The sequence below is a fragment of the Rhipicephalus sanguineus genome, chromosome 2 (assembly GCF_013339695.2).
Source record: "Rhipicephalus sanguineus isolate Rsan-2018 chromosome 2, BIME_Rsan_1.4, whole genome shotgun sequence".
In the NCBI taxonomy this organism is placed as follows: domain Eukaryota; kingdom Metazoa; phylum Arthropoda; class Arachnida; order Ixodida; family Ixodidae; genus Rhipicephalus; species Rhipicephalus sanguineus.
Genome location: NC_051177.1, coordinates 25526514 through 25545155, shown reverse-complemented (window position 1 = coordinate 25545155; position 18642 = coordinate 25526514). Strand labels below are relative to the sequence as shown.

Sequence of the window (18642 nt, the reverse complement as noted above, 5' to 3'; positions counted from 1 at the left end):
CCTGCGAGGTAGCTTTTCTACTTACAAATCATGCCAAATGGCAGTTGACTTACAAGCAGAAATAAGTAGGGGTGTGCGAATAGTGAAATTTAATCTCAAATCGAATTCGAATCGAATAGTGGCCGAAAATATCGAATATCGAATAGTATATTTACACGAAATGTATACCGCCAGTTACGGCAAGACAAAGGAAAAATCAGGGACGCTACGGCGTACTGACAGCTTCATTACGCACTAGTTCGGGAGTGGCTTTTGTTTCAGCTTTTATGGGCACGCAGGCGTGTAGACGAGCAGCCATTCCAGGCAGCAGTGGAACTCCTCACCTCCTAACTGAGGGGGGTAGGGTAACTAGTTTTCTCTCCCCATGGTCAAGCAATAAAGTTCTCCTGAGAACGGTAATGTTGTGCTTCATCGCCATGTGTGCTCCGGGACCAGAAGGCTTCGGGCGCCCGCTCACAGCTGCGTTTTAACTGCGCGCCGGAACGATGGGAGTTTCTGAACGATTGATGCGGTGTGGCAGGGGTGAATGCCCAGCGTGAACAAATTTTAACATGCAAAGCCAATCACCGAGGGTTTCGTAGGCCAAAGTGAGGTCGTTTTACGGCGCTAGCGGCATATGCGACCGAACTGCGCAAGTCCGTGCTTTCGTTTTGGGAGCGAAGTTGTGAAGGACGTGACAGTTTTCTCATGTGTTTTTCTACGTGCGGAAATGATATAATCTGGTTTAAGATCAACATTCGCTCGCTTTTGAACCAGGATGTCAGTGAAAGTTTAACTAACGGCGACGTTAGCGTTAGCTTTAGCCACCCTACCCTAACAAAGTTGCACCATTGACCTTTGTCGCGTTTTAGATATTCGTCCTGTCGAATTATTCGAAACTTCGAATACTACCTATTCGAAAGTCGAATCGAATTATTCGATTAGGAACTATTCGATTTGAATTCGAAACTCGAATATTCGCACACCACTAGAAATAAGCAAGAGTATGTGCTGTTATCTCTGCTTCTTTTCCTTGCTGCATCCTTGCTGTTTTGCAGGTATACTATAGGAAGAAATATAATGCACACTTAATTTCTTGCCTTTTGTGAATGTCAGTTAAAAGAGTGATCCTTGCCTGTGTGCAGGTTTGTGGAATGCCTTGACTGCGGCCGCAAGTTGCACCAGGTGTGTGTGCTACACTTCGACTCCATCTGGCCTGAAGGGTGAGTCGCATCCTGCAGAACATTGTTGTTCAGCCCTGCGACAACCGTGTGTCAGTGATGTTGACAAGGCTGGGAGGAGTCTGAATTACATTGACATGGAATGAATGCACATGAGGGTACAAGAAAAACTTGCTGTGCATCTGTTTATAACTTGCATGCTTTAAAAATATTTGAAGTGAGCATGGTGCATGGCTCAACTACGAAACTTGGGTTTTACGGTCAAAACACTAATTCGTCATCGCAAGGTGAAACTACACACAAACTGTTGAGATTCTTGTCTCGGTATGGCTGCTAGTCTTGAAATCTCACAGTGTGTACCAGTCATTCAGGACTGCGTAACGCTGTCATTGGTCATTGAAAGGCATGTACTGGACACGGGGGTGTGCACTGGTATCACTGCAGCTTGACTGTAGGCTAGCTCCTGTTGACAGCAGCTTTGGGTTCAGAAGGGTTGTTGTTCGGGCAAATTGGTATTCCATAGCTGCTGCATGAATTAGCGTGACACATCGAAAAGAAATGAAAAAAAAAAAAAGACTCCTGTCTCTTCATGTGTGCTGTGTTTTATTTTCTTTTATGCAGCACGCTAATTCATGTTTCAGCTTCGGGTTCTGTTTGCTGTATTCATAGGCTGACCTGTCTTCTGCTCCAATTTGTCTTGGTGGTTGCAGGCACTTTGCTTGCACTGTTTCGCCTTCTGTTTGCAGAAACCAAGTGGTGCACTGCTGCCATGCTCCTCTTTGCCTCTGTTCATCCTTTTTTGAATGCAGCCATCTTGAATGCAAGGGTTATAGTTAAGGCGAGACCTGCTAATACATGTTGTGCTCGAGACCGCAGTAATGCCTCTTTGCTCATTGTGAGTTTACGCATTTACTTACATCAACGAAAATGGCAACACTTTTTTTCTCTCGTCCCATAATAGCCAGATGGCAAGCTAAATTCTGCCAAAGACCACTATATAAGAAGAAGGGGTATCTTTTTTTTTATTTAAAAAAGAAAAGGTTGTGAATAAAAGGAGCATTATTGTAGTACACACATTCAGTGTTCCAAGAAGGGTGCTGCTAGATGTTGAGGCCTCTGTGCTGCTTGTTTTCACGAGTGTTTATCTCATGTATGGGCTGACAGGCCATTGGATTTATACGAACATTGCACATTTTCATTACAGGTTTACCTGTGATAATTGCCTGAAGCAAAAGGGAAAGAAGAGGAAAGAAAACAAATTCACTGCAAAGCGTGAGTGTCTTATTTGCCATTATTCTCTGCAATAGTAACAATAAAACTAGATAAGATAGAGTTGACATATCGACAGTGATTACATTGCAAGCACAGAAAAGTGAATGCTCTTCCTAGCAACTTCTGTGAATTTCATATTTAAAAAAGATGGTTGATCCCTCCGTCATAGGAATCGGAATAACACGAAAGTAAAGCGTGCCCTTACAGACGTAACTGAATGTTTACTGTACATTGATATAAGAGAGTTTGCTCAATGTATATTGATGTCTGGCAGCTATAGCACCGTATAACGTGGACGCACCCACTTTGATGATTGCTGGTGCATCTCCATCCTGACGACTAACGTCCATGTTAAATGATTACTAGGGGTGTGCGAATATTCGAAATTTCGAATATTTTTCGAATAGTGTTTGCTATTCGATTCGATTCGCACTGAAATTTTACTATTCGAACTATTCGAACTTCCCAAAGACAAATGCAGTCAACGTCCGGTTGAAAGTTACCCCTTCAGATTTTCAATATGCTTCACCTCATTACACTGTCGTATTGCGGCAAAGCTGCCTTTCAAGCTCCGTTACGGTCGAACTTAGGCAAGAGACAACGTCCGATTGGAAGTGGTCCCTAGATTTTCAATATGCTTCACCTCCTCACACCCCTGTATTGCGGCAAAGCTGCCTTTCAAGGTCCGTTACGGTAGAACTTTGCCAAAAGACAGTCAACGCCCGATTGAAAGTGGTCCCTAGATATTCAATATGCTTCACCTCATCACACCCCCGTATTGCGGCAAAGCTGCCTTTCAAGCTCCGGTACGGTCGCAAATGTATTAACTCAAGAAAACGCTGGTTCCAACATGGAGATGAAAGATGTGGCAGAGTAGGAGGCTCAATTAATGCTGTTTCGGGCCTGAAATTTGGGCAGGAAATTCGAAACATCGGACGCCGAAGCTTTTTAGCATCCAAAATTTCAGATGTTCTTATATATCGACGTCTATGAGGCAGATTTGGAACTCCGGACTTGAAGGGAGTACACCCTTGTCTGCCACATCAATTGGGCTTCCACAGAAGTTCAAAGAGGAGGAGAGGCTGAGGAAATGGCATCTTTGCCTATCATGTGCAAAGTGTTGTCGGCAACACTTTGGTTGCACCAAATCATGTACATAAATACAATTCGGCCTCTACATTGCCTCATTCTTGATAAGACAACTATGAAACATCACCCCGGCAGTGCTTCATCAACCTAGCGAAAAGAAACACTTTCATGTTGCTATCTCATAAGAATATGCTTAGGAATGCTCTCTAACTTTTTTTCTGCAATTTCGCTTCGAAGTATTCGAAAAATATTCTAGAAATATTTGAGAAATATTCGAAAAATATTCGATTCGATTCGCACTCGCACTTAAATATTCGAATTAGCTTCGCACCTAAAATTTTGCTACGGTCGCAAATGTATTAACTCAATAAAACCCTGGTTCCAATATGGAGATGAAAGATGTGGCAGGTGTTGGGGGCTCAATTAATGCTGTTTTGGACCTGAAATTTGGGCAGGAAGTCTGAAAAATCGGACGCCGAAGCTTTTTAGCATCCAAAATTTCATATGTTCTTATATATCGATGTCTACAAGGCAGATTTGGAACTCCGGACTTGAAGGGAGCACACCCTTGTCTGCCACATTAGTTGGCCTTCCACAGAAGTTGAAAGAGAAGGAGAGGCTGAGGAAATGGCATCTCTGCCTATCACGTGTAAAGTGTTGTCGGCAACACTTTGGTTGCACCAAATCATGTACATAAATACAATTCGGCCTCTACATTGCCACATTCTTGATAAGAAAGACAACTATGAAATATGACCCCACCAGCGCTTCATCAACCTCGCGAAAAGAAACACTTTTCATGTTGCTATCTCACAAGAACATACTTAGGGATTCACTGCAACTTTTTCTGTAATTTCACTTCGAATTATTCGAAAAATGTTTGAGAAATATTCGAAAATTATTCGAAATTATTCGATTCGATTCGCACTCAATCTTTATTATTCGAATTCGCTTCGCACCCAAAATTTTGCTATTCGCACAGCTCTAATGATTACACAAAACCTTGTGGTAGCTGTAGTAGTTAACGTTGAAAGTGTAATCAGAGAATGAGGTGTGATAGACAGAAGAGCGTCGCATATTGGATGCAGAACTTGGTCGCCATCTCGCGGCATGTTAAAGTGTGATTGAACACCAATTTCTGCGTTTAAGTTCCCCAAGAAAGACTATCTTCTTTAAAAAACAGGTTGTGGAACACCACCGCCGGACTAGAGGGAAACGCAAAGCGCGTCGTGCCGCCCCCTGGCCGCGATTTTTCTCGGGGTGAGCGCGTGAGCGGGGAACGCGGTGTAGCAGCCAGGTGAGGCAGGCGAGCGTCGCAGAGCTATTTTTGGTTTGGATTAGCGTGATGCTATCAGCGAGGCCGACGCTTTTACGACGCTTGGGCTAAGATCGCCACCTTGCGGTGTGTTAAGGCATTGACAAACTTGAACTTCTATTGAAAACGTGCCGAATGGGACAGATGTGTAACGCGGTGCAGGTGTTAATCGCGGAGGCCACAGTAATGACGAATTACTTTACTTTACTGCTCCCAGAGGGCAACACCACCCCGCCGACCGGGAGAGTGGTAGATATAAAAGGTGCGTTTGTAAAGCTTCTAGAGTCTGTGACCGCGGCGCAGTGGATAGCGTGCCCGGCATCTGTTGTTGCGGACCGAGCGGTCGTGGGTTCGATGCCCGTTGAAGGAACTTTTTTCTTTGCCATCTGATCGTGTAAATTTTTTCGTCATTTCCGTGACGGAAATACGTCACTGAAGTCTTGGTGGACCCCGGCATAAAACACTTTCGTGTTAAAAAAAAGGACTTTGAACTGGGATTATTGGGACATTTGTGTTGCTTTGCTTGCTCCCTTTTTATGTGCAGAATTCTGTAGAGGAAGTTGTTGTTTTTTTTCTTCTAGTCAAAGAAGTGCTGAGAGTTTCAAAAAGACTTGTCTACAGTAGAACCCCGCTGTTACGTTCCTCACTGCTGCGTTTTCCCGGCTCTTACGTCGTTTTCCGCCGGTCCCGGCATAGCTCCCATAGGATACAATGTATTGGGAATCCCGCTGTTACGTCGTAACTGTCGGACCGTTCCCGTATGATACGTCGCGAAGTGTGCTCGGAGCCGACCGAGTGACTACCGAAGGGAGCGGTCACTGGTGCATTTTCACGCAGCTTGGCCTGGTTTGACCGTAATATTAGCCGCATGAGAGGTGCAAGCAACAGGATCTTTCGATTGATGCAAACAAATGCATACCTGCCAAGTCTCCCGGATTACCCGGGAGACTCCCGGATTTTGAACGTTTCTCCCGTTTGTACGGGTCATAGGAAAATCTCCCGGAAATACAGTTTTGCCCCGCGCGTCCAGTGTTTTGTCTGGCCACATGAGCAAAGTTGTCTGGCCACGTAGTAGAAAGGATTCTTCTTCTTCTTTTTTTTTAACGATGGTAGAAAGGTTTAACTCAGTTGCATTGCGCATGAAGTAGCTGTGCACTTTGTGCCGCAGTGCCGCAGCCGCGTCTTGCCTGTGATGCGTACATATAAGTACATAAAAAAGGTGCGCTCTGTTTTCGCTAGCAGAGAGCGCTCGCAAGAATTATGGCGCCAACACAAGGTCGTGATGCAGGTGGCTGTTGTTTGATGTCGTGGCGTGAGGTGGGACGTTCCGCGTACAGATGCGCAACACGCAATTTAAAAATTGATCCTAAATGTCTTATAGGTTATATCAGCCGTTAATATTTCGTAGATGATGCGTTTTTGTACACACAAATCTATTCCACAAGTTATCTCGCCTTCAGAATTTTGTCACTACTGCTTTAAGTGGAGAGCCCAACACTTAAAAGGGTAGCTAGCCGTTACCGATGTCTGTTGAGAAAGCGCGTTCGCAGGCGCTGGCGATCGTCCCCGTCTCAACGGCGCCCCTTATGTTCCCTTGCCCGACGAAATAACTGGTAAGCAAGCGACGACAGGCCTCGCAGGCGGAGCGATGTTATCACATGTGCCCTTCGCGCGACGGTGACGGCCGGGTTGTTTCATCTCTGCTTCAACCGCGTTCGTCCCTAGCGCTAGCGCGCTTTTACTCGCACGTGAAACAGACGATGCGTAAGCGATGTTATCGGTTTCAGCGGCGACCGCAAAATCCCGCTGTAGGCAGTTTTAAATCGGCGTACGCTAAGTTAGCGTTAGCGTTTGCGGCCCGCTATTTTCGTCACTTAACGGGAGCCCGCAAGCGGTTAGCGCACGACGCATGCGCAGTTGCGCGAGAAGCCAACGCACAGCTTTTCGCACGCTATTCTAAAACTGCCTAATGTCCGTGTAATTGCTATAGCAGTACACCCCCCCCCCCCCCCCCCCCGCGGTGCGCAACACGCAATTTAAAAATTGATCCTAAATGTCTTATAGGTTATATCAGCCGTTAATATTTCGTAGATGATGCGTTTTTGTACACACAAATCTATTCCACAAGTTATCTCGCCTTCAGTACACCCCCCCCCCCCACGCGGTGCGCAACACGCAATTTAAGAATTGATCCTAAATGTCTTATAGGTGATATCAGCCGTTAATATTTCGTAGATGATGCGTTTTTGTACACACAAATCTATTCCACAAGTTATCTCGCCTTCAGAATTTTGTCACTACTGCTTTAAGTGGAGAGCCCAACACTTAAAAGGGTAGCTAGCCGTTACCGATGTCTGTTGAGAAAGCGCGTTCGCAGGCGCTGGCGATCGTCCCCGTCTCAACGGCGCCCCTTATGTTCCCTTGCCCGACGAAATAACTGGTAAGCAAGCGACGACAGGCCTCGCAGGCGGAGCGATGTTATCACATGTGCCCTTCGCGCGACGGTGACGGCCGGGTTGTTTCATCTCTGCTTCAACCGCGTTCGTCCCTAGCGCTAGCGCGCTTTTACTCGCACGTGAAACAGACGATGCGTAAGTGATGTTATCGGTTTCAGCGGCGACCGCAAAATCCCGCTGTAGGCAGTTTTAAATCGGCGTACGCTAAGTTAGCGTTAGCGTTTGCGGCCCGCTATTTTCGTCACTTAACGGGAGCCCGCAAGCGGTTAGCGCACGACGCATGCGCAGTTGCGCGAGAAGCCAACGCACAGCTTTTCGCACGCTATTCTAAAACTGCCTAATGTCCGTGTAATTGCTATAGCAGTACACCCCCCCCCCCCCCCCCCCCCGCGGTCGGCATACTTTATACCCCCCCCCCCCCCCGGTTGAGTAAATCTCCTGGATTCCGTTTCTCCAAACTTGGCAGGTATGCAAATGCATCGCCTTCGAGATTCGTACTGCAAAGATGGCGTCTATGACGTAATTGCTCGCAAAAGCAAGGCCTTCGAGATTGGCATTTACTATTGACAAAAGCATAGCCTTTGAGATTTGTATTTCACAAACATGGCGTCTATGACGTAATTGCTTGCAAAAGCAAGGCCTTTGAGATTGGCATTAACTTCTGCCATCGCGTTGGCGTAGACTCATCATCATCGTTATTTGTCGGAGGACGGGAGGAGTTCGAGCTGGTTGGAGCTTGCATGGTCGTGTGCGCGGTTCGTGGTCGGACTCACTGCGCTGGTTGGAGCACGCATGGTCGTGTGCGCACTTCGCGGTCGGACTCGCCGCGCTGGTCGTGATTGCGTGTGCTTAGTTCTTTCATGCCTACTGCTGTTGGTATTAAAAATATCACATACGTTGATTACATTTCTGTGGATGAGGCCGTCCCCAGCTTCGTGTTTCTATCCGTCGACTAGATCGTGGCTGAGCGCGGCAATTTTCGTGCTGCTCGTAAGCATTGAAATAAAATTCTGTACCACTAAATATTTTGTCTTTTTTCCTGTTTTTCGGCTCTTGTGTTTCCCGTCTCTTATGTTTATTTTCTGCGGTCCCTTCAAAAACGTATCAGCGGTGTTCTACTGTACTTGCTACACCTGACAGCATTTTCCTCATACACTTAATTGTTAGCTGTCCCATTGTGTCTGAACTTAGTTTTAAGGTAAATAGGGATTTTTAATAATTAGTGTGATGGTGCCACTGCATTGATTATTATTATTAGCTCGCATATGTGTGTACTTATGTTTTGAATGATTGCCATTTCAGGTTTGCCAACATGCAAGCTGGCCAACTTCATAGAAAATAGAGTCAATTGCTACTTGAAGAAAAAGGAATCTGGGGCGGGTGAAGTCACGATTAGAGTTGTTTCTTGTACAGAGAAGCTAGTGGAAGTGAAACCAGGCATGAAGATGAGGTGAGTTTTTGTTTTGACTTCTCTGCAGAGGTATTTTCATGTTTTGAACTTTAAACCTTTCCCGACTGTTGACAAGCTGTGGAAACAAGCGCTTTCTGCAGTGCCACTTTCAAGTTTCATGTCTCTCAGGTTAATATTTCAGCTGTAACATCAATTTCAAAATATGTAGAACACCCGATTTTTTGCCTGTGTTGACGCTAAAACAACTTATTCAATGATGCCGTGATTGCATTTCTCTGCCTTGAGGGTCTACTAATTGTAGCCAACTAATGTTTTGCAAGTGTGCATGTGCACACACATTTGTGCCGCTCCACAACGAAATGTCACATTTGTTTGTTTTCTTCATTTTTTCAAAATACTAATAATGCACATCCAGCAAGACATTTACTGTGATATATCAGTGGCTATCACAGATAGAACAAAAATTCATTTTGCAGCATGAAGCTAAGGGTTTGGAGCACACAACAAAGCAAGCAAATTTTAATTAGATTGGCTTTAAGTTTTTCAAAATCTGTCTTTTGTGGGACTACTCCATGGCCATGTTCAAAACAATGGAGTTTAATGTACTGTAAAGTAAGGAATAAGGATACAATTGTGCTTCCTTTGTTGTGCTTCCTTTGTGCTTCCTTTGTTGTGAGCCTTTTGCTTTCCCCTGTTGATGCATATGTCATTTGCATATTTCTGTGAGGTGGTTATTTGTCTATTGTAGTAAGAACAAAAGATATTGTCTTCTTAATTGCATAATAATATAATGAACCCAGAGAAAAATAACTGCATCTTTAGAATTGAAAGAAGAAACTAAACAAGCATGCCAAATCTTATCAAATTTGGTTAAAAAACAACTAAGGAGAGCTTTAAAACCCATGTCCTTCCGGAATTGCGCCCTTAAATGGAACAATTGCCCCTGATTTGTTTCACAGTTAAATTCTGCACTCCCGTTCATCTTCCAGTAAATGAAACTCCTTTTAAACGGAACATACTTTTCTGGTGCCTTCAGGTTCCGTTTAACGACAGTCTACTGTATTTTCCTGTGCCATCAGTAGATGGTGTGGCAAAAAAATGAAACATTGACGCACAAATTTCAGTTAAAAGTGGTTTTGATGCTGGCAGCAGGTATTTAAATAAACTGTCCTTCTCTCTTCGTGTGCATCCATTGATGGCAGTGCTTCAAAAAAAAAAGTTAAGAAAAACCGGGATGTGCGAATAGTAAATTGGGTAGTTTCGAAGCGAATTTGAAGTGAATAGTGATTTGGTCAAATCATTTCGAATAGATTAGTTCAAATAGTATATATCACATATTGTAAAAAAAAATGAGCGTAATTGTCATGAACCTACTAACCTGCACAGTATTTTTAAAAATTGGAACAAGGCATATGCGAATGTCATTTTTTTTGGTTCGAAGTGAAGTGAAAGCAGCTTTGAATAGTAGCAGGACTTGAATTTCAGTAAGATGCAAGTGATAACTGGTAAAACATGTTACGTTTTAAAAATAACTATACTTAGAGCATATACAGTCGACGTCCGATTTCCCGGACCCTCAAGGGACCGCGAAAACGTCCCGAAAATCGGGCAGTCCGGAAAAACGAATGCACGTGAAAACGCACCTTTTTGGTAGGTATTTTTCGCTGACGGAGAGGGTCACAGCCGGAGTACAAGATTCCCATAGCAATTCAGCCAATGCATCGTTTAGGTGGGTCTGAAAAGAGCCGTTGATAAAAAAAATACGACGTGGCCGGCACTACCTCATAGGTCAGCACTTGGGCGCAAAGAAGTCGCTTATTTTCTTTTGCACGGTCCGCTTGCCCGCGATTATGTCTGCCTCAATTTCAGTCAACGTCATGTTGCCACTGTACACCAATGACAGTGTCATCAGTGCTCGCGTCAACTCCGAGCTCGTTGGCCGTGTAGGAGCTGGCTCTTCGTTCTCGGTGACGGAGTCATCGGAATCCTGTGTAACTTGATGAATGATTTCGTCATCGGTCAACTCCACACATAGCTCGAGGTCTTTGTCAGCGTTGGTGAAGCCCTCAAGGGTTATCTCGGCTGGAATCAACACGCCGTCAGCGCGCAGATCGTCGAAGGCAACGTCCGCGGATGGCAGTTCGTCATCGTGAGCCTACGAGGTGGCTTTGTGCGCTTCGAAGGCGCGGACGAAGACGAAGGAGCAGTCGGTGCCATTGCTGTAAACGGCGAATCCGCTCAACGAAAAGCGCAGCACGAAACAGCTAGGAACTTGGTGGGTGCTGAAGGTCGGGAAACGTGATCACTGAAGGTAGCGCGCAGCAGCAAACGATCAACCGCAGACACGACCGCAGAGCTGGCACAGCTGACAAAACAACACGTGAACGAACATAGTGAGGTTTGGCTTGGCTAAGCTACGGCTGGCAACAGATTGACACGTGCGGTTTCGAGGTTACGGCAGCCGCGGCGCGGTGCGGCGGTGCTGCTGGCCACACCTGCGATGCGAGTATGGTGGGTTCAAGGATATGAAAATGAAAACAACCAAAATGGCGGCGTCGGTGGTGACTTTGGGTCGGCGGTTAACAGTAAAAAGTCCGGGAAATCGGATGGCGAAGGCTATAAGCGTCCGGAATTTCGGACTTTTTAATACATTGACTCTACGGGGAACTTGACGGTGCCACAGATGAGTCCGGGAAATCACGCATGTCCGGAATTTCGGGCGTCCGGGAAATCGGACGTCGACTGTAAGCCCATATAAGAAGCTTTTAATATTGAAAAATGATAAATCGATGGGAGGGTAGTAGTATGTTCATTTAACCTTGAAGTGGGGCTTCACGGCAGTGAGGATTTTTTCTGGATAGGTGTTTTCATGGCATAGCACTCCTACACTGCAGTGAAACCACCTTTACAGGGAGGTTACATGTGGTCTAATGAACGCCTGTTTGTTCATTTTGAATACTTCGAAATTTTGAGTAATTTAAATTCATGGTGAAGCGAATTCGAATACTGTAACATTCCTTCGAATATTCAAAGTGCTCGAATATTTGCACATGCCTAAACAAAACATTTGTGTCTGAAAGTTCTGGACTGACAGTGACCAGGAAGTGAAGGTCTCAGAGTCTAGAGCTGCAGTTCTTTTAAAAAATTATCGGATTCAGATGAGGACAGCACATCACTGTATCAGTAGTGGACGCTGATAGCCATGAACCCTGTCTCTTCATTGCTCTGACATGGAACTAATAAATGTCTTGCGTTTCTGCTGGAGGGAGCATTTTAGTCTCCAGAGGTTCTTGATAGCTTCATTTTGCTTTCCATTGCAGATATGTGGATACGGGGCACTGGCCTGAGCAGTTTCCCTACCGTGCAAAGGCACTGTTTGCTTTTGAAGAGATTGACGGTGTGGACACGTGCTTTTTCGGAATGCACGTGCAAGAGTATGGCTCAGAATGTCATCCGCCCAACACCCGTCGTGTGTACATAGCTTACCTGGACAGTGTGCATTTCTTTAGGCCCAAGCGGTTTCGTACTGCAGTCTACCACGAGATCCTCCTGGGTTATCTCGACTATGTCAAGCAACTTGGGTAGGTTGGACTTCTACGTTTTTCTTCTTTGTGCTAGAAGTGGAACCGGTTCATGGCAACTGCATTATACAATAGACATATAATTATTAAAAAAAAAAATCTTATTTGTAAGTTAGTAGTGTTTGATATATTGGAAGAAAAATGGCTTGAATTTTAGTGGAAGAATCCAAGTTCAACAATGGTTTGCAATGCTACCAGTACAGATTCATTAGCAGACTTTTTGCTGTCGTATAGTTCATACCCGATGATAGCAAGTGCAAAAAATTTCCTGACGAGGGATTGTAGCAAACACGGACCAGTGCTTATATGTGTTTGTTACTGGACAAGTGTCTGTGTTGTTACTGGACAGTTCATATCAATTTTAAGGTGTGAAACGCAATCGAAAGCCTTGGAAAGGTCCATAAAAATTACATCAATTTGTAGTCAGCTGTTAGTGTTTCTATTAACCGGGTAACATCTGATGGGCCACTGCGGAAACCATGCATGTTAGAGTGTAATATGTTGTTAACGAATGAATTAACATATTCTGTTAGATGTTAAAGGATGATGTATTTGAGTATTTTACAAGAGGTGCATGTTAGTGAGATTAGTCTAGTTAAGAGGGGAAGAGGTGTCGCCTGATTTGTGCACAGGAATGACCTTTTGCAATTTTCCATTCAGTTGGAAGGCGACCTACGTGAAGTGATTTTAAATACATAAGCTGCGAATTACATATGGGTTCAGCTTACTGCTTTAAAAAGGCATTTGTAATGTCATCTGGACTGGTACTTTTCTATTTGTCAGTGTTCAGTAAGAGCAACCATACGCCTGCCTGTGAATTTGGTGGCGAATGGGAGTCTAATACATACATAGTACCGCACTATACTTTATCATGGGATTACTAAAGAAGTTTTACAAGTGTTTGATGTAAACAGTAATTCTATACAGTCGAACCCGCTTATAATGAACTCGAAAGTGTCGCGAAAAGTGGTCGCTATATCAGTAGTTCGTTGTATATGGACTCTCCTTCAAAAATGTGCGCTTAGCGGCCAAGCCGGTTTTTTTTTCTGTGCACTTTTATTAAAGTGCACCCAACCCCTCCGGTGACAAGCTAAGCCTTTTCGCGTCGTGAAGCGACGCCCGCTACGTGCTCACAAGTGAATTACCCGCCTTTGCTGTGAACTGACACCGTTTCACCGAAGCGCGGTACTGCCACGTGGAGCCGATCATCCCTGGCTAGTTGCGTGCAGCGCGTCCCCTACTCGGCTCATGGAGTCACAGCCGGACCGCTTGCTGTATGCCGTATGCGCGCGTTTGTACGTTCTTCGTGCCTGCTTCACTCCGGACCGTGCACGGGTGCGGCAAGTAGCCTGTTCGCTCAACGCGGCGAAAACAAGCATTTTGCGAGCAACGCGCACTCGACGTCTCCGCGATGCTCTCGCGGCCCTGCACGACGATGCGCGGCGCACTTGAGTTCTCACCTAGTCAAACACGCAGTATACGCTCGCTGTCAGTGTATCGATGTTTCTCGGTGCCTGCGCCACTCAACAACAGCGAGCTACTTTCGTTTCTACTAAGCGAGGCGCACTTTAAAGCGGTCTCGCACGATGCGGCAGCGGCGAACTTGCGAACGGCAGCACGGCGCGCTCGCACCGCCGTCAATCCGCACAGTGTACGGCGTACGCCACACGCGCCGCTGAGCAGATATCTACAGATGACTGTGATATAACCTTGTCTGCTATAAGTCATAACTGCACGTTCACCGACGGCCGCCACCTCGCCTTCACTCTTTTCTGGTGCTTATCCGCGAAGGCATCGCTGCAGTCGCGCGGAAATCGTTATCACCGATGGACCGGTCTCTGCTGTTACCGAAAAGACGGACGACCTTTTGCGGCACATTGTGGCGTCGACGAGTTTAGGGACGCAGTGAACCTTTATGCGATGAAAGTTATCGCGGTTATCACTTCTTGCATTTATGCCTTTTTGCGTTCCAAGGCATTCTTTGGTTCATCGTAGGCGGTCGTAGCTGCAGAGAACGGCGTCAGGAAAGGTTACCGTACGAAAGCTGACCGCAAGGCTTCATGCTGCCTCCTTTTTTTTTTTCCTCACTGCCATTCTGCCACTGAAGAAAAGGCTTGAAAGTGAGCGACCTCGCACGCAGCGTCCGAAATCTGCGTGCGGTGCTCGCCGATCAGGGATATCTTAGTCGCGAGTAAACTGGAGCGGGGCACGCGCCCCTCTCACGCTTTAGAAGGCCTGATTTAACTTTTTTTCGCTTTGTATGCGCCACATTTTTACCGCAACCGTGTCTGAAGTGTTCGTTGTAAAAGTAGGAGACTTTGAAAACTGTTCACTATATGTGGATGCAGCTTCAATGTTCAGCATTGGAAAATCGTAAGTGCACCCAAATATGGTCGTTATAACCGATAGATCGTTATACGTGGGATCGTTATAAGTGGGTTCGACTGTATATCCAAGTGTGATGTATCTGGGATCAGCTGTGTTCATACTGTTTGCTTCGAAATTACATTGTGTGGTATGTACTTAATATTAGAGCTGTGCGAATAGCAAAATTTCGGGTGCGAAGCGAATTCGAATATTGGAAGTGCGAGTGCGAATCGAATCGAGTATCTTTCGAATATTTCTCAAATATTTCTTGAATATTGCTCGAATACTTCGAAGCGAAATTGCAGAAAAAAAAATGTTGGAGAGGATTCCTAAGCATATTCTTATGAGATAGCAACATGAAAGTGTTTCTTTTCGCTAGATTGATGAAGTGCTGGTGGGGTGGTGTTTCATAGTTGTCTTATCAAGTATGAGGCAATGTAGAGGCCGAATTGTATTTATGTGCATGATTTAGTGCAACCAAAGTGTTGCCGACAACACTTTACACGTGATAGGCAAAGATGCCATTTCCTCAGCCTCTCCTCCTCTTTCAACTTCCGTGGAAGCCCAAATAATGTGGTGGACAAGGGCGTGCTCCCTTCAAGTCTGGAGTTCCAAATCTGCCGCGTAGACATTGATATATAAGAACATCTGAAATTTTGGATGCTGAAAAGCTTCGGCGTCCGATTTTTCGGACTTCCTGCCCAAATTTCAGGTCCAAAACAGCATTAATAAAGCCCCCAACTTTGCCACATCTTTCATCTCCATGTTGGAACTAGCATTGTTTTGAGTTAATACATATGCCACCGTAGCGGAGCTTGAATGGCAGCTTTGCCGCAATACGAGGGTGTGATGAGGTGAAGCATATTGATAATCTAGGGAACACTTTCATTCGGACGTTAACTGTCTCTCGGCTAAGTTCGACCGTAACAGAGCTTGAAAGGCAGCTTTGCCGCAATACGGGGGTGTAATGAAGGGAAGCATATTGAAAATTTAGGGACCACTTTCAATTGGACGTTGACTGTGTCTCGGCTAAGTTCGACCGTAACAGAGCTTGAAAGGCAGCTTTGCCGCAGTACGAGAGTGTAATGAGGTGAAGCATATTGAAAAGTCTGAAGGGGTCGCTTTCAATCTGACGTTGACTGTGTCTTGGCTAAGTTCGACGGTAACGGAGCTTAAAAGGCAGCTTTGTCGCAATACGAGAGTGTAATGAGGTGAAGCATATTGAAAATCTGAAGGGGTCACTTTCAGTCGGACGTTGACTGTATTTTTCTTTGGGAAGTTCGAATAGTAAAATTCCAGTGCGAATTGAATCGAATAGCAAACACTATTAGAAAAATATTCGAAATTTTGAATATTCGCACACCCCTACTTAATATAAATTGAACAGAAAGCACTGGTTGTGACAGAGTTTGTTTACCTGTTGATTGCCTGATTCTCATCTGACCATGGTTCTTTTCTTCTGTTTTCAGTTTTGCAATGGCGCACATTTGGGCATGTCCACCTAGTGAAGGGGACGACTACATTTTCCACTGCCATCCTCCCGAGCAGAAGATACCAAAGCCTAAGCGGCTCCAGGACTGGTACAAGATGATGCTCGACAAGGGTATCATGGAGAGAATAGTGCTGGAGTACAAGGCAAGTCTCTTCGCTTGACATGCTTGCTAGATGACTGTTTTGATAGGGAAGTGAAAGGGGTCATGGACCACTTTTCCAAGTAATGATCTAATGACCTTAGTATCGGAGATTACTGCCTCCCGAATCGATTGCCGCAAAAATTTCTCGAATCCGCCAAGAATGAGCTGAGTTACGGGGGTTTGGCGCACACTCTCGGCGCTTTCTCTTTTTTCTCGTGCCGACGAGCGCACTAGAAGCTAGACAGGGAGGGATGGCACGGGGGTAAGAAGTTACGTCGGCGTGCATCATGAAACGTGATCGCTCTCCCGCAAGTGGCAGCACCCCGTGGCAAGAAGCGCATCTCATCCGGCTATAGGCCAATAAGCATGCTATATCTCTTGCGACGTAAACTGGCAGATCCGCGACGTCAACGTGCAGACGCCCCGCCCACCGACGAGAGTGAGAACCGGCCTCTGTTTGAAAAGAGGGCGCCTGAGGAAACGGCAACTTCGTGCTCCGCTTGTGGCCTTTACGCGGCGCGCACGACTGTAATATTTTGCAGAGCAGTTCATAGCCGTGTCAGCTTTCCGCAGGATGTGTTTTTTAAGCAAGCCCAAGGGGTGCTTCATGACTCCTTGAAGTTGGGGAAGTTTTTGCACTGTGTGATAGTCAGATAGGTGGAGCTTATCGGCACGTTCAGAGTCTTCTTTAATGCTGTTGCTGCTTTCATCCTAAAAATTAAAGTTCACCGGGAAAATCGCTAGGAATCGCTTCCACTGAGCTGGTGTGCCACCACTCAGTTTATATGAAAGGGATTGGACAAATCAATTCATCAAATTTTACACCATCTCATAACCTACCAAGTCTCCCGGATTACCCGGGTGACGACCGGATTTTGAATGTTTCTCCTGGTTGTACGGGTCATAGGAAAATGTCCTGGAAATCCAGTTTTGCCCCGCGCGTCCAGTGCTTTGTCTGGCCACATGAGCAAAGTTGTCTGGCCACGTAGTAGAAAGGATTCTTCTTTTTTTTTACGATGGTAGAAAAGTTCAACTCAGTTTCGTTACGCATGAAGTAGCTGTGCACTTTGCGCCGCAGTCCAGCACTTAAAAGGGTAGCCGTTACCGATGTCTGTCGAGATAACGTGTTCGCCAGTGCTCGCGACCGTCCCCGCCTCAATGGCGCCCCTTATGGTCCCTTGCTCGACGAAATAACTGGTAAGCAAGCGACGACAGGCCTCGCACGTGGAGCGATGTTATCGCATGTGCCCTTCGCGTGACGGTGACGGCCGGGTAGTTTCATCTCTGCTTCAACCGCATTCGTCCCTAGTGCTAGCGCGCTTTACTCGTCCGTGAAACAGACGATGCGTAAGCGACGTTATCGGTTTGGACTCTGTACAGATCAGCGGCGACCGCAAAATCCCACTGACAGTGTCCATATAATTGCTATCGCAGTACCCCCCAACGGTCGGCATACTTTATACCCCCCCCCCCCTCCCCCCGTTTAGTAGATCTCGCGGACTCCGTTCCTCCAAACTTGGCAGGTATGCCATCTGTAGCTGCACATACGTTGGTTAAAGTGTGGTATGGTTTACAAAAGGCATGGATCCCTCGCATTCTGGTTGCATTTGATGTCGGCAAAGTGTCATGATTCCAGACTGGCTGCGTGCACACTAGTGAAGGTTTCCTGCATATGTGCTTGTGTGTTTGAGGTGTAAAAAATGACTAAGTTTAGTATGCGTGAATTAAAGCACTATAGTACACCTATAATTAACAAGCATTAAAGCATTGAGTATCATTAAGGCAAGCAGATTTCTGACGAGTTGTATTATGAATCTGGTTTGGGAATTATCTTCCCGAGTTCATTTTTTTATAAATGCATAAGATGTTGGTGTTAAAAATCTGTGGGTTCTTTGTTGATGTTGCGATGTTGAAGCCTTCCACAATTTGATAGTTTGTGAGCTTAAAGCATAGCATTTTCAAGGAAGCTTTGTGTTACTCTCACTCTTATTTGCTGCCGGAATCGAGGTCTAGTGCTGTGGGTGTGAGCACCACTTGTTGTCTTGCAGGACATTCTAAAGCAGGCCACAGAGGACAACCTCAAGAGTGCCTGTGAGCTCCCCTACTTTGAAGGCGACTTTTGGCCCAACGTGCTCGAGGAGAGCATAAAAGAACTTGACCAAGAGGAAGAGGAGAAGCGCAAAGCTGCTGAAGCATTGGCTGCATCCGCTGCTGCTTCGGAAGGCAGTCAAGACGGTGAACCTGAGGGCTCTGAGGTGAGTTAAAACTGCTCAGCTTTTCTTTGCGTCATTTCGCAGGTAATACAATGGAAGCCATGCAAGAAGTGCCCACTTAGACTGTTCCACATCACAGTTGCT

At 45.7% G+C, this 18642-nt stretch overlaps 1 protein-coding gene across 2 annotated transcripts in view; it reads left to right on the top strand.

Moving 5' to 3' along the window:
* Positions 1–18642, top strand: part of LOC119382568 (CREB-binding protein) — a 95354-nt gene that overhangs the window by 61755 nt on the left and 14957 nt on the right. For both annotated transcript variants that reach the window (XM_049412238.1, XM_037650322.2), the window contains 6 exons: positions 1125–1202; positions 2365–2432; positions 8595–8742; positions 12024–12284; positions 16121–16286; positions 18334–18540. In XM_049412238.1, coding sequence (XP_049268195.1) covers positions 1125–1202; positions 2365–2432; positions 8595–8742; positions 12024–12284; positions 16121–16286; positions 18334–18540 — 928 coding nt within the window. The remainder of the gene's footprint in view (positions 1–1124; positions 1203–2364; positions 2433–8594; positions 8743–12023; positions 12285–16120; positions 16287–18333; positions 18541–18642) is intronic.